Source organism: Littorina saxatilis, linkage group LG13, assembly GCF_037325665.1.
Source record: "Littorina saxatilis isolate snail1 linkage group LG13, US_GU_Lsax_2.0, whole genome shotgun sequence".
Classification (NCBI taxonomy): Eukaryota; Metazoa; Mollusca; class Gastropoda; order Littorinimorpha; family Littorinidae; genus Littorina; species Littorina saxatilis.
Window position 1 is genome coordinate 6,481,751 of NC_090257.1, and position 25,000 is coordinate 6,506,750.

Consider the following 25,000-nt stretch of genomic DNA (forward strand, 5'->3'; position numbering starts at 1 on the left):
AATTCTGACAATCCAACAGTAACAGGAAAAACCAGCAATGACATCAATGACATTTTTTTTATGTCAAAAGGGTATGATAAATGAATTCATTTTCCTGCCAAAACATGCTCAGCCATACTTAGTGATTAAACATGCTCCGGAAATAGTGATACTAATCCTGTTTAGACATACATGCAAGATCTTTTACGTGTGTCAGCACAAAATCCTGTCAGTTCTTGTCTAAATTCTGTCACCCATTAACAACCCATTCAACATACAATGTGTTTCACAAAAGCCACACAATTTTCCATACTCGACCACTCTCTCTTTTCCTGTTTTTATATTTAGTCAAGTTTTGACTAAATATTTTAACATCGAGGGGGAATCGAAACGAGGGTCGTGGTGTATGTGCGTGTGTGCGTGTGTGCGTGTGTGTGTGTGTGTGTGTGTGTGTGTAGAGCGATTCAGACTAAACTACTGGACCGATCTTTATGAAATTTGACATGAGAGTTCCTGGGTATGAAATCCCCATACGTTTTTTTCATTTTTTTGATAAATGTCTTTGATGACGTCATATCCGGCTTTTCGTGAAAGTTGAGGCGGCACTGTCACGCCCTCATTTTTCAACCAAATTGGTTGAAATTTTGGTCAAGTAATCTTCGACAAAGCCCGGACTTCGGTATTGCATTTCAGCGTGGTGGCTTAAAAATTAATTAATGACTTTGGTCATTAAAAATCTGAAAATTGTAAAAAAAAATATTTTTTTATAAAACGATCCAAACTTACGTTTATCTTATTCTCCATCATGTGTTGATTCCAAAAACATATAAATATGTTATATTCGGATTAAAAACAAGCTCTGAAAATTAAATATATAAAAATTATTATCAAAATTAAATTGTCCAAATCAATTTAAAAACACTTTCATCTTATTCCTTGTCGGTTCCTGATTCCAAAAACATATAGATATGATATGTTTGGATTAAAAACACGCTCAGAAAGTTAAAACAAAGAGAGGTACAGAAAAGCGTGCTATCCTTCTTAGCGCAACTACTACCCCGCTCTTCTTGTCAATTTCACTGCCTTTGCCATGAGCGGTGGCCTGACGATGCTACGAGTAAAATGGCATTGCGTTCAGTTTCATTCTGTGAGTTCGACAGCTACTTGACTAAATATTGTATTTTCGCCTTACGCGACTTGTTTATTAGTTGCTTCTGAATATCTGCTTTCCATGACAAAAAAAAGCTGAACAACGCACGCACTAGTATGACACAGTGCTATTCATTTCCATTTCCTTTTCCTTTTCATTACATGTAGAAAGAGAAGCCAAATGAATGCAAGCACCTCGGTGATTTGATTTCCATCACACAACCTGAATCATAAGGAAATGATTGACAACAGCTAGCAATCCAACAATCTTCTGTGATTGCTCCGGTGAGCTTTGCAAACACTCTCTTTCCTTTGAGCTTTGCAAACACTCGCTTTCCTTTTAATCATGCTAAAAAAAAAAGTAGCTCACTGAATGCAAGCACCTGGTGCCTTTGATTTCCAACACATGACCACAAGGAGGTAACTGAAAAAAGAAGTCAACAATCTTTTAAGACTGCTCAGCTGAGCTTCCTGTCAATATTCTCTTTCCTTTCCCTTTTGGGTTTAGATTGCTAAATGAATGCACATGCCAGGTGGTTTTCGTTTTTACCTCAATTACAAGGAAATAACTGAGAATAGAAGTTGAAATCCTTTGATACTGTTCAGCTCAGCATTGTGGATGTGAAGATCTGCTGGAGGATCATGGGAAGGTTCTTGGTGTCCATGCACACATAAGAGTGGCCCATCGGTAGCTGCTTGCTCAATCTGCAAACACAGTCAAAGAAGACATCAATCCTGTCCATAACCCCTGTATAATTACCCCCATTATAAGACTCCCTCCTTTTTCAGACCCAATTTTCTCAGATTTTTGGAGATCTTAAAAGGGGGGTTCCACTGCACATGCTTGCATGAACACACATATATACTTCCCCCCCTCCCCCCCCCCCCCCCCCCCCATCCCCTATCCCCCCCACCTTTACATACTTGATAGCCTGATCACCAAGTGAACCAATGAAGATGGCGTAAGCATTCACATCCTCATCAGACGTCAAAATCTCAGCGAAGCGAGCAGGGCGAATCCCATAACGATCAAAATTTGCATCGCTGAGGAGAATGACAAAGTGTTCGTCTGCTTCCTCTTCACCGATCTCCTTAATGGCATTTTTCACCGCTTCCAGGGTGTTGTCACCGCTGATGCAGAACTGGGAGTGGGCGTGCATCATCTGCGGCAAAATAATAAAATGTATTTCATTGTTACATGAAGATGTCTATTATGACCATCCCAGGGACCGACCAAAGTGGCCGTTATTGACAGGTGATCACTATGGACAGGTGAAGCATTGAGAAGGAAAACGTGTCTAGGATCCTTATGTATATGGGCGTGGTGGAAAGGTGATCACTATCGAGACATGGTTGTAAGGAGAGAATCGACTGTATCAGTTCTGAGAGAATGTAACTAGTTTGTTTGCTTATGACAGCAATTTCTCCTGTCTAGTGTCAAGTATTTTATTTTATTTCATTTCATGCTTTATTATTCCATTACTGGAAAATTGGGTCGCTTTCTCCCAGTGGAAAGCTAGCAGCAACAAGAGTTGACTACCCAGGTGTGTGTGTCTTTCAATGTAGTCAGCCACCTGCATTTCTGGCAGAATTGTTTGTTTGTTCGTTCATGGGCTGAAACTTCCACGGCTTTCACGTGTATGACCGTTTTTAACCCCGCCATTTAGGTAGCCATACGCCGCTTTCGGAGGAAGCATGCTGGGTATTTTCGTGTTTCTATAACCCACCGAACTCTGACATGGATTACAGGATCTTTTTCGTTGCGCACTTGGTCTTGTGCTTGCGTGTACACACGGGGGGTGTTCGGACACCGAGGAGAGTCTGCACACAAAGTTGACTCTGAGAAATAAATCTCTCGCCGAACGTGGGGACGAACTCACGCTGACAGCGGCCAACTGGATACAAATCCAGCGCGCTACCGACTGAGCTATATCCCCGCCCTCTGGCAGAATAACCGAGGTCTTTTACAAGACACAGCGGTGACACAGGGGTGGAACAGAGAGAGCGTCTCTGAGTCCGCATAAAAAACAAACCGTGTCTGTCCCATACAGGATTCGAACTTGCAAAATACCATCTGAACTACCAGATTTCATTACTTCCAGCATCTCAGAAATGGACTATTAAGTGTTCCTTGGTGTTTAAGTCTGACCTGTAAAGATGCAGTGTGTGCTAGCTACCAATCTACTTGTGAAATAGGCTCAGAACCATTGTAATATGCTGACTGGCGCAGTATAGCCACAATACCAAAACTTACATCCTCACAATCATCCAAGCAAGCTTTTTAACCTGAAAGTTGAGAGCGCGCACATATCTTTAGGCAAAATGAAAGTGGCTTCTTATTTCCCCAGTCGTTTTTGTTTCCTCATCCTGTATGATTACTTGCCTTTAAGACGTTCAATCTTTCTTTGTTGTTTTTCGGGGGCTTGTCTGTTTTCACCATTGGATCAGCATAGGTTTCTCCAGAGTGGGCATGGATGTCATACTGAGGTGGGGAAGGAAACATGATTACTTCCTTTGCATAGACTGACATTTGAATCTCCACAGACACAGACAAACACACATTAAATATGGATGTACACATACCACAAAGAAACACTGGTTAACTGGCAAGCAAACACGCATGCACTCATATACACACAAACACACACACACACACACACACACACACACACACACACACACACACACACACACACACACACACATACACAGAGACGCAACTACCCACCCACACAGCCAGACAGACAGACATCCAGCCAGCCACCCACCCACCCACACAGCCAGCCAGGCCAGGACAGGACAGGACTGGACAGGACAGGACAGGATTATAAGCGGGGGGTTATAAGTGATTTCTTTTGCCACATACATGTATTTGACTGAGAAGCATGTGCACACCCACAACCACATATGTAATCTCTTTCTGGCTTATTTCTCTAATTTTAGTACATGTATTAATGGCTCACTTCAGTTACATATCTGAAGTGCTTGTTGAATAAACGTGGACTGAAACTTCATGCATACATATACTTGACTTCCGTTATAAATGTGAACTAGGCACTTCAGCATGTTTTTCCTTACTTTTTAATGCACTCTTACATTTTAAGAAGACACAAATTTTAATTCAAATCAAGTATGCTCATAAACGTGATTCATACGCTCATCAATTTCAGCACATGTACAGACGTGCGCAGTGGCGTGGTGGTAAGACGTCGGCCTCCTAATCGGGAGGTCGTGAGTTCGAATCCCGGTCGCTGCTGCCTGGTGGGTTAAGAGTGGAGATTTTTCCGATCTCCCAGGTCAACTTATGTGCAGACCTGCCAGTGACTTAACCCCCTTTGTGTGTACACGCAAGCACAAGACCAAGTGCGCACGGAAAAGATCCTGTAATCCATGTCAGAGTTCGGTGGGTTATGGAAACACGAAAATACCCAGCATGCCTACTCAACGAAAGCGGAGTGAAGCTGACTATGCTCTCAGAGTATAGTGTGGGGAACCCAAACAAGCTCACACGTAACCAGAAAATTCTGAAACGCTGAAGAAGAAAAACACATGTACATGTATTTTGATTATTTTGCTGACACCTCACCTTGATCTTCTGTTCGTAGCCCTCGAAGGCTTCCATCATCATGAGTGTTGCTTCCATCTCTCGAGTCAGACGTGAGTCATGGCCGTTGAAACGATACATACTCCCGGACACGTCCACTACCAGACGGACTCTCTTCGGTAGTTCTTGTGGAGAGCCAAGCTGGAACATCACATTTTACATTACAGTAGAGCCTCCTTTTAAAACTGCCAAATATACTTTAAAAGAGAGAAGAAACAAGAAGGGCAAAGCCCATACGACTCACATGCTTGACCTAAACCTAGCAATGACATCATACACTAAGAACTGCTTTACACATTTTTCCTACCAAAATACATGTGACCTTGACCAAGGTCAAGGTCATCCAAGGTCATGCAACACAAAGCTGTTAATTCAAGACATAGGAAGTACAATGGTGCTTATTGGCTCTTTCTACCATGAGATATGGTCACTTTTAGTGGTTCACTACCTTATTTTGGTCACATTTCATAAGGGTCAAAGTGACCTTGACCTTGATCATATGTGACCAAATGTGTCTCATGATGAAAGCATAACATGTGCCCCACATAATTTTTAAGTTTGAAACAGTTATCTTCCATAGTTCAGGGTCAAGGTCACTTCAAAATATGTATACAATCCAACTTTGAAGAGCTCCTGTGACCTTGACCTTGAAACAAGGTAAACCAAACTGGTATCAAAAGATGGGGCTTACTTTGCCCTATATATCATATATAGGTGAGGTATTCAATCTCAAAAACTTCAGAGAAAATGGGAAAAATGTGAAAAATAGCTGTTTTTTAGACAACATTTATGGCCCCTGCGACCTTGACCTTGAGGCAAGGTCAAGATGCTATGTATGTTTTTTGGGGCCTTGTCATCATACACCATCTTGCCAAATTTGGTACTGATAGACTGAATAGTGTCCAAGAAATATCCAACGTTAAAGTTTTCCGGACGGACGGACGGACGTCCGGACGTCCGGACGTCCGGACGGACGGACGGACGGACGACTCGGGTGAGTACATAGACTCACTTTTGCTTCGCATGTGAGTCAAAAAAACCACTGGGTCTTAAAATCTGCAGTACAAATAAAATGAATGAAGGGGAGCAACTGCGTTGTAAAACCCTTGCATAAAGGCAAATGAAATATTAATTCACAGGAAATGTACTGCAAAAGTAAGACAATTGAATGAAAAAAAGGTTTATGCTTTGTTTTACTCTCGTCTTCCCTTGCACTTTTGCCTTCTGCTCTGCTCCGTGGTAGCAGTTATTTCCCTTCACTCAATCCATGAATCTGTTTTTGCTCAGCTTCAAGACTGCAGTAAGTTATTCCATTTTACTAACTCTATCAACCTTTCTAAGACCAGCAGCATATACCACATGGTCTGAACATTCAACGAAAGCGGAAAGAGTGAAGTTTTCTGACAACTGGCTCTTACCTCCGGTTCTCTCTCTCCTCTGCGTTTGTAGATGGCTTTCTCGCCCGTCAGTCCCTCGATGAGCTTGGCATCATCCAGATCTCCGTAGGCCTGGTTCTTCAGCCACTGCCGTTCTTTGCCTTTGGCCTGTTTAGTGACAAAATGTAAAAACTTTGTGTAAGAGGCTAGCATGCTTATTTCTTCCTTTTCTTTTTAATACTAATACTGATAGGGGGTAGAATAGTCTTAACCGAATATGGCGATATGATTTTATTGTTTATATGTGATTATGAGCCTGATGATTACACATAAATAATAAAATCTTATCGCCATATTCACTTAAGACTGTTCTACCCCGCCTCCCCATACCTGGCTCCGAGTTAAAGCCATGCAATATACATGGGTGCAACCTGGAAAATTCCAAAAACCGGCAAAAGTTGGGGTCCAGCTTTTTTAGTATAATGCCAAAAAAAAACTCTCCTGGAACTAAAACATCGGCAGCCGATGAAACCAAAAACCGGCTGCCGGCGTGTAGCCGGCAGAGTTGCACCCATGAATATAGGTGCACCAACAAATATGAATTACATGAAGAGGGTAGGTGTGTTAGGGGGAGGGGGGGGGAGTTAATTATATATACTGAGCATTGTACACTAAAATAAAAAATAAAAATCAATTACAGTGAAATTTCTATTTCAAGACTTACAAAAATTCTAAGAACATCCAGCCTTAATTTAAAGTGAAGGTGAATTGACAGTCTGTATGTAAAGAAAAACTCCAAAAGCAATGTCTTAAAACGACAGGTACGCAAAAGTTTCACCGTACCAAGAACAATGCCTACATTATCAAAGTTAACACTACATTGCCTGAATTGACACTTTCTACCCCACCTATGTTGACCAAGGTTGTTTTGAGCCGAAACCAGTTGTGCTGCACCAGGTCAGAATTGTAGTAACTGTGTAGCAACTGTGAATCAACACGCTGGAATGCAGGTGTAAGATCAACGTTACAGGAAGCGACTGAAGCTAACAGTCTGAGCGGATATATCAGTACCTGGTCAGATAGAGCCATATGAGTGGGTACGGATATATCCGTACCTGGGAGACAATGAGGTAAAGAAAGGATGAGAAACAGGGAGGACAAAGGAGAAGAGAACCACCAACCTGGAGTGCATCCAAAATTACTCTCAACGACTGAACCTGACGTCGAACGCTGGAAGCAAACTTCTCATACGTCTCTCCGTCAAACTCGCTCATCTCTATCTCCCGTAGTCTGAAACACAGAGTTATAGCGCTCAGTTAACAACTCTCTTCATCATAATATTCTTTGAATTTTACAGAATTAAAAAAAAAAGATAATTAACCGCTGACTTTGTTCTTTAATATTTCTCATTTAAGTAAAGTTTCTTGAGTTTGCAAAACGGTTTGATCATTTTCCCTTTAGAATAAATGATAAAAATCTGGGGGGAAAACACGAATAAATCCACTGTGTGTGTGGGTGCATGTGTGTGTGTGTGTGTGTGTGTGTGTGTGAGTGTGAGTGTGTGTGTGTGTCTACCTTTCTCTGTAGGCCTTTTGTCCCATTGCTCTGGCAGCTTCAGTCACCTTAAAAAAATTAAACAAGTTTAATGCATTATATAAGAAAACACACACACAAACTAACAAACGCAAACACACAGAAAAGGGGGAGAACTAGGGATAAAATGTTTATGAGGGGCAGAAAAGCAGAAAAGACAGGGGGGGAGGGGTACAGAAAAGTGGAGAGAGGGGGAAAAACAACAACAACGACGACGACGACGATGACAACAGCGACAACAACAACAACAACAACAACAACATAACTGACCTCTTGCGGCACCGCGGCTTTCTCCCAGTCTGGCACCTGAAACACCTGGTGCCCTGCATCCAGGCGATACGGTCCACCGAACCCACCAAGTCCCGCCGTGTTGCTGCCACCTGTAGAAATCATGCTGCCATCAAGTGCTGAATTACTACAGTCTAAATCCACATAATTCATTGCACGAAAGCCTCCCCATCTAAGCTTGTAAAATATAATGCACAGAACTTCACTGTACAAGACTTAATTTTCTCAGATTTTATTGAAGTCTAGGCCGTTTCAACTGTATGTGACTAAGCAAAGGGATGTTCATATCACCTGTTAAACCTTAGACAGATCTGTGCCAATTTCAAAAGATTGCTTGCACAGGAAGAATGGTGCATGTTACCTTTAAACTAATAAGTAGAAAGGCTTACCGGTGCCACCAGCCCAGTTTCCACCCCCAACATGCGGTGCATTCTGTGGGTCTATCTCTCCATGCTTGGGGTCGATGTTGTCGTGATCTCTGCCGCTCTCTCGCTCTTCGTTCACCTGTCATTTTCACAAAATCTCTGTAAGTACCGTATTTCAGGGCTACAAGGCGCTTCATTGTAAAAGGTTAGAATGAGAAAAATCCACACAATAGCTAGGTGGTTCCGGTGTATTGGGCGCAAGTCAAAGGAAGTACAGAGTGAAAATATGTTGTTTATGTATGTGTGGCGAGATAAAAGCCACTTCACTCTGATAGTTGGTTAGCCTTGTGACCTCAGGGTCAATGACCAATACTTTTCGGCTGAGACCAACTGCCTGCCCTGTGCTCACACATGACTCCATGCATTTACACATGCATGTGTGTACGCATGCAAGCACACACGTCCACTCACACACACGCATGCACGCACGCATGCATGCATGCACACAAGCACACACACACACACACACACACACACACACACACACACACACACACAAGCATGCACACACACACACGGACATACACACACACACACACACACACACACACACACACACACACACACACACACACACACACACACACACACATATACATACGTAGCAAGATCAGACAAGAAATATTAACTCAATACTCGACCACGAAAAAAGAAAACACAATTGAAACTAAAATATCAAAACATTAAGACAACCAGTCATCACACCTGCAGTGGTCGAGAGTCCTCGTAGCCAATCATGTTTCGCCATTCTTGCAACGACTGCTCCAGATGTGACACCGAGGTTTCCCACAGTCGCAGACATCCGCCAACGTCAACGGAAACCAATTCATCATCTGACAGCGGGGCAATGTACACGCTCACTTCTGAAGCACTTAGCAGCCAGGACACGTAGGGCGACACCTGACGAGATCTGGAAGTGTACAAGAATATTATTGGTTAGAACACATACATGCACAAACGCACATGCAAATGCATGCGTTTACACATGCAAGCGCATACATGCATGTGCAAACACACATCAACATTCTAACATATTTTTCCAACAAACAAAAAAGTTCTTTGCAAGTGTTTTTCTGTAATTCGTTACTTGTATCTCCTAAAATTGTAGGCATGAGATCACAAAATCCTTGCAATGTTTTTGACGAAAATTGAGAAAAAAAACGTGTTTATGGTGCAATTGGGGGATCTGAAAAATGATCCTTAGACCGTTGAAAGTGATAGTGTTCCCACAAATATCAGAAACGTCTTATGCCTGAATTTACATTGGTAGCGTAAATTATCCTAAGACAATATTCAGGCCATCACACCTTATACTTTGGAGAAGCAAAAAGTCATTTGACACATAAATATCAACAATTTTCTGAAAAGTGACCCACAGCTAACTCAACACAAGGACAATAACTCACCCAGGCACAGGGATGTATCTCAGTTTGTGACCAGCCAAGTCCGACACCTCTAGGTACCCACTCAGGTCTGGCTTACTTGCAGCTGTAATGAAACTTTGATTATTTCCACTGAAATATTATATACACATGCACAAATGTGTTGTTTCTTGAGTCTGTGTTGAGAATGTGAAAATCAGGTCTCAAAAAGGAGGGAGTCTTCAAATGGAGGTAATTTGACAGAGGTTATAAACAAATTAACGTAGTCGTTGCCGTCGTCCTTCTTCATCGTCATCTTCGTCGTCATCTTTGTCCTCGTTTTAAAAACGATGTCAAATCCTGTTTCTTAAGTTTGTCTTCAGGTTGGAATCTTGAGAAATACATGGCTTGTTACTTTTTCTTGTGCCTCAATATTATCATTTTCTTTATTCATGTTTTGTACACATTTTAGACAGGTACAACTACAAGTCACATGAACACAATCAGAAAAGCGAACATCAAATGATACCTACCTTCAGGCACGACATCCTCAGGTACCATCCAGGTAGGCAAAGCCCGTATCACCTGTCCCGACTCGGGCAGGTAGGCCACAGTGCGGCCGGGGTTGGGAGAGGCCGGCTTGCTAACCAGACCAAATAATGGATCTGACTTCTTGACAGTGTCGGACATTTGAAGCTCCTGTCTTGGGGCTGAGTAGATCTCGCTTGTGCCCTGAAGGATGGAAGATAGTTTTCGATAAGAAACAAAAATATTCTTTCTTTCCCTTTGGTTTTCCATTTTAATGCAAGGGCATATGTGACCCTCCACCACGGAATGAGTCGCATGTCACCTTTTCATGATTTTCATATTTTTACATTTTCTTAAAGAGTTTTTTTATTCTCTATCCAGTGGTGAAACCCGTTTTAGAAAAGAGTGAACATTTTTCGAGTAATAAGCCTGTGACTATGGTGACCCTCACACTGTTACTAGACACCCCCCGGACTTATATTATGCCTAGCGCAGAACCGCGTGAAGTGACATGCGACTCATTTCGTGGTGGAGGGTCACATATATTCCATGACGTCTGATCTCTCATCAGTACAAAAAATGCACCTTCCAGAAAGAATGTCCCCCGAAAGCGGCGCATGGCTGCCTAAATGGCGGAGTAAAAATGGTCAAACACGTAGTCTTAAAATGGAGGTAAATTTACAGTGTTTATGAACAGATAAAGCGGCGGGGATGTAGCTCAGTCGGTAGCGCGCTGGATTTGTATCCAGTTGGCCGCTGTCAGCGTGAGTTCGTCCCCACGTTCGGCGAGAGATTTATATCTCAGAGTCAACTTTGTGTGCAGACTCTCCTCGGTGTCCGAACACCCCCGTGTGTACACGCAAGCACAAGACCATGTGCGCACGAAAAAGATCCTGTAATCCATGTCAGAGTTCGGTGGGTTATAGAAACACGACAATACCCAGCATGCTTCCTCCGAAAACGGCGTATGGCTGCCTAAATGGCGGGATAAAAAACAGTCATACACGTAAAATTCCACTCGTGCAAAAAACACGAGTGTACGTGGGAGTTTCAGCCCACGAACGCAGATGAAGAAGAACAGACAATGTGAACAAGCAAGGGAAGTCTGAAGTCTGGGTCTTAACGAGGGGGGGGGGGGGGGGGGGGATGGATATATATCAGTCAGGTAAAACGGAACATCATGCAGCCTCTTTAACTGAAGTCAATGCGACAATAAGCCAAATCTGTGATATACTTCACAGTTGTATGTTTTCCCAGTTAAATCACATGGATTTTGTATTTGTTAGGACTTGTGCTGTGAGCAAATCCAGCACAGAAAAATCCTCATCCCTCACCAGTTCAGGAAAGCCGACCATCACAGAAGCGTAGCTATCCGGTGTGACTGCTACACGGTTGGGCGAACTGATTTTCTCCCCCAGAGTTTTGCTCAACAGGGCGTCAGACATGGGGGATGCCGTCATCTGTGTGATCTTCATTGGACCGTAACCTGCGACAGGAAGAATGAAGGTTAATTGTAGCATTATGTCAGTGCGAATGATGTTGTATATGTGTGTGTGTGTGTGTGTGTGTGTATGTGTGTGTGTGTGTGTGTGTGTGTGTGTGTGTGTGCGTGCGTGCGTGCGTGCGTGTATGCGTGCGTGCGTGTGTGTGTGTGAATACGACTACGAATAAACTTTATTGTCATGAAACGTGTGTGTGTGTGTGTGTGTGTGCATGTGTGTGTGCTTGCGTGCGTGCATGTGTGTGTGTTGGTGTTTGTGTGTTCAAACACTGAAAAAGAGAATAAACTCAAAAGAGATTTAAATGTACACTTGCATGTACAGTCACAGATAGACAAGGACTGTGAGTGAGAAGGACACACTGACTTGCACAGTCAAGTAAGTGAGGGCTTTTGCAGGATGACACAGCTCAGCAAAGTGTATAAAGTTTCTAAAAAAATATTAAGTAAGAAAAGGTTAGAATATGGAATGTTTATTTCTAAAACAAAACATTCAAAAGTAATTCATTCGATTGGCCGTTGTAGTGCACATGCATAAAAAGTAATATGAGTCAATCGAAAGAACTTAGCTCAGTAAGACATTTACTTTTTAACATCAAGATGGCGAGAGTCTTTGTTTGTTTGTTTGTTTGTTTGCTTAACGCCCAGCGCCGACCACGAAGGGCCATATCAGGGCGGTGCTGCTTTGACATATAACGTGCGCCACACACAAGACAGAAGTCGCAGCACAGGCTTCATGTCTCACCCAGTCACATTATTCTGACACCGGACCAACCAGTCCTAGCACTAACCCCATAATGCCAGACGCCTGGCCGGACGGACAGACTAACACTGACCGATTACATAGAGTCACTTTTTCTCAAGTGACTCAAAAATGGAGAGAGCTAAAAACAAATGAGAGAAGAAATAAAAGAGAGCTGAGCTTAAAGGAAGATAGCTAGCATTGCACATACAGTGGTACATACTCAATCCAGACACCAAGGAGTCTTTTTGTATCAAGTGTCTTGTGGGATTTTTAATTTTTGATAAAGTTTTCAGTTGTGATTTTTACCTCCAGTCTCTGAAATCGGCTGCAGCTCAAACTTGTCTTCAGCCTGTCTGTCAAGCAGGTATTTGCTGGAAAAAGAAGAAATTCTCATACAGCCAAGATCATCAATAACAAAAAAGCAATGGCTTGTTTTCAGTACAAAAAAACAACAACTAAACTACATTTAAATCCATAAAATGTTTTTTAAAACAGTGAGCACAAATATGTTACTTTAGCTGCAACATATTTTAATGCAGTGTGCATGCATGCAAACATGTTAACACAAATACACAGGAACAGTTCTACACAAACAATTAAAACACACACACATGTGCACACATACGCACACACACAAACACGCGCACACAGACACAGACACACACATTTATGCTTCATCACCAAACTCCCCCCTTTTCCCCTTCCCCCTGCCTCCCCCTTCCCTCACCCCCCCCCCCCCCCCCTCAAACACCCCAACCACCACACACACAAAACACACACCTGTTGGTTTCTGCCTCACACAAAACCCATCTATGGGCGTCAATAGCGTGGCAAGCCTGCAGGTTGATGGGCAGCGAGAGAGAGTGAGACATCCCTTCTAGAATGTTCAACACCTCCACGTTGCTCCTGAAATAAATAGCACAAGATTCATGCAATGGACAAACGCCTCATCTTCCTTATGTTAGCCAACTTGACTTCTTCTTCTTCTTCTTCTTGGCGTTCGCAGAGGTTACACAATCAGTCCAGCACTGGTGATAAATGTTGTCGTTTTCTCCAACTCCTGTCGACTGCCGTATAGTTTGGTCTGCAAGGGAGTTGGTGACGGCCACACTTCTTTTCGTTCCTCATCTAGTAAGGGACATCGCTGTAAGATGTGTTCCGCTGTTTGGTCCTCTTGACCGCAGGCACAGGTTGGTGATGGCGCCAGCTTGAACTTTCGGTTCATGTGAGCATTGAGCCTGTTGTAGCCAGTACGCAGCCTGATGAGGTTGACTTGCTGCTCTCTGGACATTGTGTGGTAGTCATCTCTGTTTGTCCTTGGCCTCATCAATGCCTTGATGATTGTCTTCTGCTCACTAAAGCTGACACTGTTTTCAGGTTGGTCTTCCACGGCTCCTTCTTTTGCCAGCTCATCTGCCCTTTCATTTCCTGGTATCCCACAGTGTGCTGGTATCCACTGGAGGACAACTCTTCTGGTTTGTCTGACCATCTGTAATGCTTTGGCCAGCTGTGGGAGTTTGTCGTTCTCTAGGGCCTGAAGGACTGAAAGGGCGTCCGAGAGGAAGACAACTTGGTAGCAAGGGTCTGCGGAGTCCTGAACGAAGGAGGCGGCCTGCATGAGAGCTTCTGCTTCTGCTTTATAGTTTGTGCAGTGTTTGCCAGTGGCAACGCTGGATGTAGCTGTATGTCCCCCAGGGAACTGGATGAGAATGCCTGCACCTCCATTGAGCACGGCGTTAGTTGCTGATCCATCGGTGTATACATGGATCCACGCCTCTTTTGGGTACTGTTCGTCGATCAGGGCTAAGGTGAGTGCCTGTCGAGCTGTGTCATTCTGATCTTCTCCTGAGGTAACATGTGGAACACTGGTGCAGATCTGGATGCCTGGTTTCTCTGTTGCCTTGGGGGTTTCCTCTTCTTCTTGAGTCAGAGGTAGAGTGTTCTGTGGAAGGACTTCCCTGTACTGTCGAGAAAGTCTCTTGCTCTCGTGTACAAAACTGCTCCGTTTAAGCCGGTTCTTGGTGAGGTTGCTCAGTCTGTGCTTCATGGGGTGGTCGGGTAGGCACTTGAGCTTCTCGGCCTGTACCATAGTCTTGGCTTCTCTTCTCTGACAGAGGGGTTGGATGGTGGTAAGCTTCTCCATTTCCTTGATGGGCGTGGATTTCATTGCACCGGTGATGAGTCGGAGGGCCTGGTTTTGCACACGGTCAAGGGTCTGCAGATTTGTCTTGGCTGAGGTTGACCACGCTGTGGAGCCGTACTCGAGGTGGGGTCTGATTGTTCCCTGGTATACTGTCTTCAGTATCTTCTCGTTCGCTCCCCAGGTGGTACCTGCCAGCTTCCTGAGTATGGCTAGCTTGCGCCGGGCCTTCGTCTCTGCCTGTGCAATGTGTGGTTTCCAGGTCTGCCGTCTATCAAAGGTGACACCAAGGTACGTTGCTTCTTCATCCTCTCTCAGAGGAGTTCCACCAAGCCTAATGGTTCCGGCTTTCTGCTTTGGCGACAGTGTGAATAGGGTGGTGGAGGATTTCTCCTTGTTGATGGAGACGCACCAATCTTCTGCCCATGCGTTCAGCCTATCTGCCGCTTGCTGCATTCTGTAGGTGGCAGTACTTGCGTGCTCCTCCTTGCACCAGATCACAAGGTCGTCTGCGTAGAGAGCAGCTTTGATCCCCTTGGGCATCTCAGACACCAGATCGTCGATGAAGAGAAGGAAGAGTGTGGGGGAGAGGACTCCGCCCTGAGGGACGCCATGACGAAGGAGGAACTTCTTGCTTTTGGTCTGGTCGACGTTAACTCTTGCCCTGCGGTTATAGAGGTAAGAGCGAATCCACTGGTACATGTTGCTGGACACGCCTTTCCTCAGCAGTTTTACAAGGAGTCCATCTTTCCAGACCTTGTCAAAGGCCTTCTGAAGATCTATCCAGGTGACAAAGACCAGCTTCTGTTCCTGAAAGGCATCTTCAACTTCTTGCGCCAGGTAAGTGACCTGATCTTCAGTGCTGCGGAACTGTCGGAATCCAGCTTGTTCAGGGGCGAGGAGGTTCCTGGATTCCAGGTACCACCTGAGGCGCTCGTTCACAATTCTCTCCAGGGTCTTCACAACACAGCTGGTGAGGCTGATTGGGCGATAGCTGGTGGCCTTCTTTGGATCCTTCCCTTTTTTTAAGATGGGGATCATGATCGCTTCTCGCCAGAGTTGTGGTAGCGATCCTTCTTGCCAGCTGCTGTTGAAGACCTCGAGTAGCTTGTTCTCTGCTGCACTACCAAGGTGGGTTAGCATCTCGTTGGTGATGCCGTCTGGGCCAGGGGACTTCTTCGCCTTTGACTTTTTCAGAGCTGAGTGCAGCTCGTGGAGTGTGAGTGGTTGACTCATGGCGTCCACTGTCGACTGTCTGGCAGGTCTCTCTCTTTTCTCTCTTCTTGCTTCTCTCTGTTTCTCGGGGCTAACATGGAGGTTGCTCTCAGCTGCATAGCTTTCAGCAAATTGGTTGGCAGCATGCTTTCCAGTTAGCACCTTCCCGTTCTCTTCTAATGTGATCTTTCCTCTGCTGGTGTTCTCATCATTCAACTGCTTGGTGAGCCTCCAGAGCTTTCTGCCATCCTTCTCAAGGTTCAGAGAGCTTGTTTTCTCTTGCCAGCTTCTCCGTCTTGCCTGTAGCTTCTTTTTGAGAAATTTGGCTTTGGCTTCCTGGAGGCGGATGTTGTTGTTTTGTGACGGGTTGACTTCTGCTTCCCTTCTGGCGTCTGCTAGATCATCATCCAGTTCCTGCAATTCATTGCTCCAGTAGGGCTTATAGTCTCTCCTGGCACCCCTGGGAATGGACTCACGCGCTGCTCTGAGGATGCTCATGTTGAAGTCCTTCGCCACCATGTTGATGTCTCGCCCCTCGACTCTGATGTCTTTGGTGAGTTCGCTGGTGCGGTGTCTAAAGAGGAACCAGTTCGCTCTTTTGTAGTTCCACCGTGGGAAGGAAGCTTCAGTGCAGGACTCCATGCCCAGGGTCAAAAAGACTGGCCGATGGTCACTTCCACCTAGCTGTTCTCCGACCTCTCTGCTGGTTAGCTGGTGCATGTCTTCCGTGCAGAAGGCTAGGTCAGGAGTTGATGTAGTGTGCCATCTTCTGGAGTAGAATGTAGGGCAGTCAAAGGGACTGTTCAAAAGGATGAGACCTTTGTCGTCCTGCCAGTTCTCCACCTCTTCTCCTCTCCGATCCAGGTGGTCATATCCCCAACTCTGTGAATGACTGTTGAAGTCACCCACCACGATGAAGTTGGAGGCCTTTGCGGGGATCGTGTCAAGGGCGAGGTGTCTATCATTGGGGCAGTAGAAGTTGACAAGATGGAATTCTGATGTCTTCGTCTGGATTCGAATCACCTGATATTCGGAGTCCTCCATGTGCGTTTCTATCAAACAGGCATTGATGTTGTTCCTGATGAGGGTCAGGATTCCTCCTTTGCTTCGGTCTGTTCTGTCGGACCTAAAGCATTGGTAGCCTCTCACTTTGAAGGACTTTTGGGGTGTCAGGTGCGTCTCCTGAATACAGCAGATGTTGATGTTCTTCTCATGCAGGATATGCTCCAACTCTGTCTTCTTGTTCAGGATACTTTCTGCGTTCCAGTGCATGACCTGAAAAGGTCGCTGCTGACTGGGTTTCTTCCTGGTTGTGGTGGTGCCAGTCACTTTCCTCCCGCGTCCCCTGGCGTGACAAGACGGACGGGAGGGACCTCCAGTAGTTGGGGCTGGGTCCCTTTGAGGCATGGGACCCGACGCTGCTCCACCCTGGGGGGTCCTCAATGGGCGAGCGCCATTTCCATCTGTGCTGGTTGATTGTGTCATCATTTGCGTAAGTGCGTGTACCCGTGGTTTGTTAGAATGCGCCGTGCGGCCCGGGTCCTCCGTCTTCAGCATTCGGGGTTTTCTGTCGGGGTTACCTCACCCTTAGCTCATGGCCCGTACGTCCTACCCTGAGAGCACAGGGGGGAGGATTTTCCGGGATCCCACCCGGAGCCAGTTTGGTCCGCGGCCGCAAGCGGCTGATCTCCATATCTGAAGACCGTTCCCCTATCCGCCACCCGGGGACGCGCTGGGTTGGGGGTGGTCGCCCCACTGAAAATCCCACACTGGGTTAAGAAAGATCAGCCTGTCCCAGACTGTGGTAAGATGAACAAAGTTAAAAAACAAAGTTAAAAAACAGAAATCCTTTGTTTTTTAAAGGCACAGTGCAGCTCACAGCCTTCGTTTTGCGTTTTTGTTGCAGCTGAGTGCATTTACAGTTCAAAAATCCTCCTATGGTAGTAAAACAAACTACCCAACGACGACATCTGTGAAGCTCGACCTAGTTATTACGTGGTGTTTGGTCGGAGTTCGATTCAACTGAGTGATTCCGGCCTCCATTTTGTTTTACACAAACTCATGATGACGTCTGACATAGTTTGCTAGTGACGTGTCTTTTGTGTGCATGATGTGGTGATCTACCTGATCTAAATTTAGATCCAAAAATAGGTCAAGACAAGCAGGGTCCGAGTACGAAATTAATTCGTAAAAAAATTGCAGTTCTTGACTCTTCGGGTGCAAGTCAATGAAACTTGGTAGTTCTTCTAACGGATAGCTGCCTGAGGTATGACTAAAAGCCCCAGGGGCAAACTATGTCAGACGTCATCATGAGTTTGTGTAAAACAAAATGGAGGCCGGAATCACTCAGTTGAATCGAACTCCGACCAAACACCACGTAATAACTAGGTTAATTTATGCACTCGCGTGAACAAGAAACTGTGCCTTTAAAAGGGGGTGGGGGAGGGGGTGGGGTTGTTCCGCTGTACTTTCATCAGTAAACCACCACCATCAGTATTGTACTACTAACATTTTCACTATCACACTGCTAATATTCAAGAGATCGAACAGTACATGTACAATCAAGACTTACTCGTTCAGTTTGTAGAAGAGCACAGTACCCTTTGGATCAGGACTGGGGTTGGGGCACATCCTGAAAGGATTCTGTAAGTTCAAAATGAAAACAATATTACATTATATCATGCAAGCAACGTACAAAGATGCTCCACAAATCTGAAAAAGTGTATCTTTTGCTTGATCAAATGCAAGATGTTTCCAAAGGATGAAGAGTCAAGTAAATATAAACGGCCAACCACAAAACTGAAATAAAATCAACGTGTTGAACAGAATACTCAAAACTCATACTGATAAACATGAACCCAACAAACCAAGAGAGCAACTCACCAACCAAACATAGAACCCAAAAAGATCCCTATAACAGCAAATGCTATCGTTTTGAGAACAACTTTTTCTGATGACCTCTCTGGCAAAAAGCTACATGTATATTTGACTGCCAGTGCATGGGCGCTCTTCAGTCAGTCGGATTGTTTTGTTATACCTCTAGACCCTACTTACAACAAGAAGAGCAAACGCTCGATCGAGTCACTTTCGCAGTTCTGAATATTATATGAGGCATCAGATGGACAGGAAGAAATTGCTATTCACAACACAATACAGATGTAAATAATTTGATGTAAAGAATAATCCTATAAAGTTTGAATCAAATCCGATGAATAGTTTCAGAGATATGATATTTCAATTTTTTTCCTTCAAGACATACCTGTGACCTTGAAAAAGGTCAAAGGTCACCAAAGCAGACGTCAAAGTGTAGAGGTCACTGGGAGTCACGTTCACATAAAATTTGAGCCCGGTCACTTTTATAGTTTCCGAGAAAAGCCCAACGTTAAGTTGTGTGTTGCCGAACAGAAAAGGCTAGTTATCTCCCTTGTTTTTCTGATAACGTTCGTAAAAGGCTACAGATGTAAATACTTTGATGTAAAGAATAATCCTACAAAGTTTCAATCACATCCGATGAACTTTGTCAAAGATATAAAATGTCTAATTTTTCCTTTGACGCTGACCTGTGACCTTGAAAAAGGTCAAAGGTCAACGAAACCATCGTTAAAGTGTAGAGGTCATTGGAGGTCACGACTAAACAAAATATGAGCCCGATCGCTTTGATAGTTTCCGAGAAAAGTCCAACGTTAAGGTGGTGTCTACGGACGGCCGGCCGGACGGCCGGCCGGACGGCCGGCCGGCCGGACAGACTAACACTGACCGATTACATAGAGTCACATTTTCTCAAGTGACTCAATAAGTAGATTGAAAATCACACTCCTGCACTTAAACTGTTCACATAACCACAACTTCATTTTCAACTATTTTTTTTCTCCAAATCATTCAAAAAATGGTGAAAAGTCAGTGAAATCCTGCCAGTGGACAGTGTACAGTCTGCACAACACAGTGTCGACTGACCTTTGCCTGGGGCATGACCGTTGTGAAGCGACGTTTCTCTGGCGGAGTTTCTGGTAGTCCTTCGCTCAGCAGTCGTCTGATCTCTCCACTCTCCACATTCACCATCAACACTACGTTGGTCTGTAAATTATGAGAAAAAAATCATTAGAGATATAAAAAAAAAGTGTCAATTTACTTATTCGAAGTTTTTCTTTATTCACTTCTTTATTCTTCTTTTCCTAATCTTCCAATTTTTCTTTATCATTCTCTTATTTATGTCTAAATGTTCCACAGCAATTATCTGTCTCTTTTTCAAAGTTGTTTTCCCTTCTATGTCACTTTTTAAAAGGAAATGTGAGAGACATGACAAGATGAGCGCTAACAGAAACCTTTAAGGGTTTTTGAAACGGAACACACAAAAGCACTCATGCACCATAAGCATACGTTGCAATTATTCATCCCATATTAATCTGCTGACTTGCACACACACACAAACACACACACACACACACACACACACACACACACACACACACACATGCACACAGACACACACATGCGCACACACACATGCACATGGACACACACACATAATTATATGTACACACACACACACACACACACACACACACACACACACACACACACACACACACACACACACACACACACACACACACACACACACACACACACACACACACACACTGACACACACACACGCTGACACACACAAACACAACCTATCTGGCTCTCTTTCTCTTGCACACAGAAACTAACATCTAACCTTTACCCCACTTCCATTTCTCAAAATCCTCACAATACTACAGTGGAACACCCCCTTTTAAGGCCTCCAAAATTCTGAAAAAATCAGGTCTTATAAAGAAGGGAATCTTAAAATGGGTAAATTTACAGAGGTTATGAAGAGAAAGTCTGAAAAAACAGGTCTTGAAAGGAGAGGGTCTTAGTCTTAAATAGACCCTATTTTTGTTTGTTTGTTTGTTTGTTTGTTTGTTTGCTTAACGCCCAGCCGACCACGAAGGGCCATATCAGGGCGGTGCTGCTTTGACATATAACGTGCGCCACACACAAGACAGAAGTCGCAGCACAGGCTTCATGTCTCCAGACCTGGGAACCCCTGTTTTGCACTTTGAGTATTCTCAAACAAACTTGGTGTATTTTCAGAAAAATTAGCGTACTCCACACTGCGTTTGAACATCCATTGAATAAAACATGCCTCACAGTTTACCTATACATTTAAAACAAATGCTTTTTTCAATGTTTACTGACAAAAACTGTAATCATGCAAGAGCCAAAATACTGGATCGGCTTCGGGATGGGCTTGTGAAGAAAAGTAGTCTAGGAATTTTTCTCGTCGTATTTTTTTCCCACTGACCGTACTGATCGTATTCTCGACAATCATGCGTACAAAATACGGCAAAATCGTATGGGTTCCCAGGTCTGTGTCTCACCCAGTCAAATTATTCTGACACCAAACCAACCAGTCCTAGCACTAACCCCATAATGCCAGACGCCAGGCGGAGCAGCCACTAGATTGCCAATTTTAAAGTCTTTGGTATGACCCGGCCGGGGTTCGAACCCACGACCTCCCGATCACGGGGCGGACGCCTTACCACTAGGCCAACCGTGCCGGTAAATAGACCCTATTGGTATTCCAAGCTCTCACAAACTTCAAAGCATAGCAAAGGAAAATATGTGGTACATCTACCTCGCACGAGATGCGAAAGCCGAGGTTCGAAGTCCTCGCGTCGTTCAAAGCATAACAAAGGGTGTGTCTCACGAATATCTCGTGAGATCTGCTCATATACCGAAAAGGTCTATTGGGGGGGGGGGGGGGGGGGGGGGGGGTGTAAATAAATTTTATGAAGATTGCTTTATTTTTGTTCAATATATGACGTTTTGTTTGGGTACTCTTTTTTTGGGGTCACCCTGTACTATACACATTACATCAGACCAATATCATCCATCACATCCAAAAATCTCTTCCAAAACACAACATCCTGACTCACCACTTCTTCATGCAGCACGACAGAATCATCCATGGGCGACCCCAGGGCCAGGATCTTGACACGAGGGCGGTAGGCGCCGGCCGTCGAGGGGAAAACGTCGTACAGGTCGATGAAGTTAGCGGCGCTGGTGGCAGGATTGATGCTGTACAGGCAGATGGGATTGGCCGTTGCTACGTGGATGATGTCATGCTTGTTCTGACCCGGGCTTCTGTCCGCAGCTGGGGATGAAAATAGACCAAGAAATGCAGACAAATTGTTTTCAGTATGTACAGCGGAACCTTTAAACACATACAGAACTGTTTTATCATTTCTCTGTGTATAATGCTTGTCGATGATCTTGGGTAGAGATCAAATCCCTCTCTGAGTATATTGCTAATACAATGTAACTAGTTTGGTTATAAACTGGTGAGTTGTACTCTACATAACACCTCTTGTAAGATTTGGCTATGCTACAGAAACATGCACACCTGTGCTCTTTTAGTGTACTGTTACCATTGCACAAGGGATGTCTTCCTCTTCTTCTTCAGCGTTCCAGATTTTTCTGGTTTCGTGTGAGCTCGTTTGCCCATTTGGGTTCCCCGCACTACATGTATACTCTAGTATAGTCAGCTTCACTCTGCTGTCGTTGAGTAGGCATGCTGGGTATTTTTGTGTTTCCATAACCCACCGAACCCTGACATGGAATACAGGATCTTTTCCGTGCGCACTTGGTCTTGTGCTTGCGTGTACACACGAAGGGGGTTAAGTCACTAGCAGGTCTGCACATAAGTTGACCTAAGAGATCAAAACAATCTCCACACTTAACCCACCAGGCGGCCGCTGCCGGGATTCGATCCCTCGACCTTCCGATTAGGAGGCCGACGTCTTACCACCACGCCCATCCCAGAGATGTCAACTAACAAAGTATCTATTTTCTTCCTACTTAACTCTTTGTCTCCCAGGTACGGATATATCTGTACCCACTCATATGGCTCTATCTGACCTGGTACGGATATATCCGTACACACAGTCACTTCAGTCGCTGCCTGTAACGTCGATCTAACGCCTGCATTCCAGCGTGTTGATACACAGTTTCTACGCAGTTACTACAATTCTGAGTGACCTGCTGCAGCACAGCTGGTCTCGCCTAAAAAAAAAAATTGGTCAACATAGGTGGGGTAGAAAGTGTTAGGCAAACAATGTGAAGGTTATTACAAATGTATCCCTTTATCCCTTTGAGTATGTATTGACTAAACATGAACTGCTGAGACAGTGAAACCCGCTGATCAAGACCCAATGTGAGACTTCCCCAGTTTTAAGACCTTAATTTTTCACATTTTGTGTTCATAACATCAGTAAATTAAGTAGGAGTGCAATGCCAAGGCACTGCATACCCCTTGCGAAGGACAAATCCGGTCTCTCTCTCTCTCTCTCTCTCTCTCTCTCTCTCTCTCTCTCTCTCTCTCTCTCTCTCTCTCTCTCTCTCTCTCTCTCTCTCTCTCTCTCTCTCTCTCTCTCTCTCTCTCTCTCTCTCATACATACACATACACACCCCAACACACACACACACACACACACACACACACACACACACACTCATTGACTCACACAAATCTCATACACACAAAACACACACTCATACGCACAAAGACAGACAGACAGACCCACACACACTCACTCATTCACACACGCTCACTCACTCACACGTAGTTACTCACATGCACGCACTCACTCACTCACTCACCCACAGAAACTTAATACACACAAAACACACACTCATATCATGCGCACATATTATTAGATGGGACACACACACGTTTACAAACAAACACACAAACACACTCATACACACACAAACTCACGAACACACTCACGCACATACCTACACTTACACACACTTCAAAGACCTAATTTTCTCAGATGTTTGGAGGTTTTAAAAGGGGGGGGGGGGGTGGTCCACTGTAGTCAAATCACAGATGATATGGACCCTCTCTTCTACACAAGCAAACACTGTCAAGAGCTTTTACACAAGCATCTCTTTGACCAAGTCGACAAACAAGAACTGTACAGTGGAACCCCCTTTTAAGACCCCCCACCTCCCCCCCCCCCCCTCCCAATGAGCGCTTCTGGGGTGATAACGCGCGCGAGACAACTCCTGTGATCTTGCCGCGAGGTGGCGCCAGTTACCAGCCGAAAGGAAGAAGGGGCATAACCTCACCAGAACCGACCATTTTCTGTTTACCATATAAAATGCACGACTTACACACGAACTGTTACCAAACCGATATACTATTTGGGACCGATGCAAGTTTTTTTTTTTCCTTTCTCGTGTGATCTTGCCGCGAGGTGGCGCCAGTTACCAGCCGAAAGGAAGAAGGGGCATAACCTCACCAGAACCGACCATTTTCTGTTTACCATATAAAATGCACAACTTACACACGAACTGTTACCAAACCGATATGTATTTGGGACCGATGCAAGTTTTTTTTTTCCTTTCTCGTGTGATCTTGCCACGAGGTGGCGCCAGTTACCAGCCGAAAGAAAGAAGGGGCATAACCTCACCAGAACCGACCATTTTCTGTTTACCATATAAAATGCACGACTTAGTCTTACACACGAACTGTTACCAAACCGATATGCTATTTGGGACCGATGCAAGTTTTTGTTTCCTTTCTCGTGTGATCTTGCCCGAGGTGGCGCCAGTTACCAGCCGAAAGAAAGAGGGGGCATAACCTCACCAGAACCGCCCGTTAAAAACCTCTGCCCTTTTGAGACCTTGCTTTTTTAACTTTTCTGTTCAGAACCTCTGTAAATTTACCCCAATTTTCAGACTCTCTCTTTTTTAAGACCTGAATATCTCAGATTTTTCAAGGTCTTAACTGGGGGGTTACACTGTACTCACTTTTGCTGACAGCCACGTCACAGATGATGTTGCTTTCCTCAAGCGGAAGCATCCAATAGGCCTCCTGCTCTGTGAAGACCGATGCCCGTGTCTCTGTGCGGTCCAACTTCTTGTTTTCTACGAACATTGGTACAGGCCCCTTGTGTGCGAACAGAAAAAGAGATTAAATTGACACCTTCATGCAACCCCCACCATCTTCTGCGTCCCCGTGTTTCCCACACCCGTAACTACCCCTTGCTTAGCTCTATCTATCCT

The 25,000-nt window shown here is 44.6% G+C and overlaps 1 protein-coding gene across 1 annotated transcript in view; it reads right to left on the reverse strand.

Annotated features, from left to right (window-relative positions):
• Positions 1-1,186: 1,186 nt before the first annotated feature.
• Positions 1,187-25,000, reverse strand: part of LOC138945926 (von Willebrand factor A domain-containing protein 8-like) — a 53,088-nt gene continuing 29,274 nt past the window's right edge. Inside the window, exons 25-43 of the mRNA XM_070317444.1 lie at positions 24,746-24,884; positions 21,865-22,082; positions 19,856-19,975; positions 18,474-18,544; positions 13,327-13,452; positions 12,853-12,917; positions 11,638-11,789; positions 10,309-10,507; positions 9,821-9,902; positions 9,120-9,324; positions 8,379-8,493; positions 7,972-8,081; positions 7,684-7,730; positions 7,290-7,398; positions 6,151-6,276; positions 4,715-4,873; positions 3,512-3,610; positions 2,053-2,291; positions 1,187-1,833 (exon numbers count right to left, since the gene is read on the reverse strand). Of these exons, the coding sequence (XP_070173545.1) occupies positions 1,731-1,833; positions 2,053-2,291; positions 3,512-3,610; positions 4,715-4,873; positions 6,151-6,276; positions 7,290-7,398; positions 7,684-7,730; positions 7,972-8,081; positions 8,379-8,493; positions 9,120-9,324; positions 9,821-9,902; positions 10,309-10,507; positions 11,638-11,789; positions 12,853-12,917; positions 13,327-13,452; positions 18,474-18,544; positions 19,856-19,975; positions 21,865-22,082; positions 24,746-24,884 (2,484 nt within the window). The 3' untranslated portion in view covers positions 1,187-1,730. The remainder of the gene's footprint in view (positions 1,834-2,052; positions 2,292-3,511; positions 3,611-4,714; positions 4,874-6,150; positions 6,277-7,289; positions 7,399-7,683; positions 7,731-7,971; positions 8,082-8,378; positions 8,494-9,119; positions 9,325-9,820; positions 9,903-10,308; positions 10,508-11,637; positions 11,790-12,852; positions 12,918-13,326; positions 13,453-18,473; positions 18,545-19,855; positions 19,976-21,864; positions 22,083-24,745; positions 24,885-25,000) is intronic.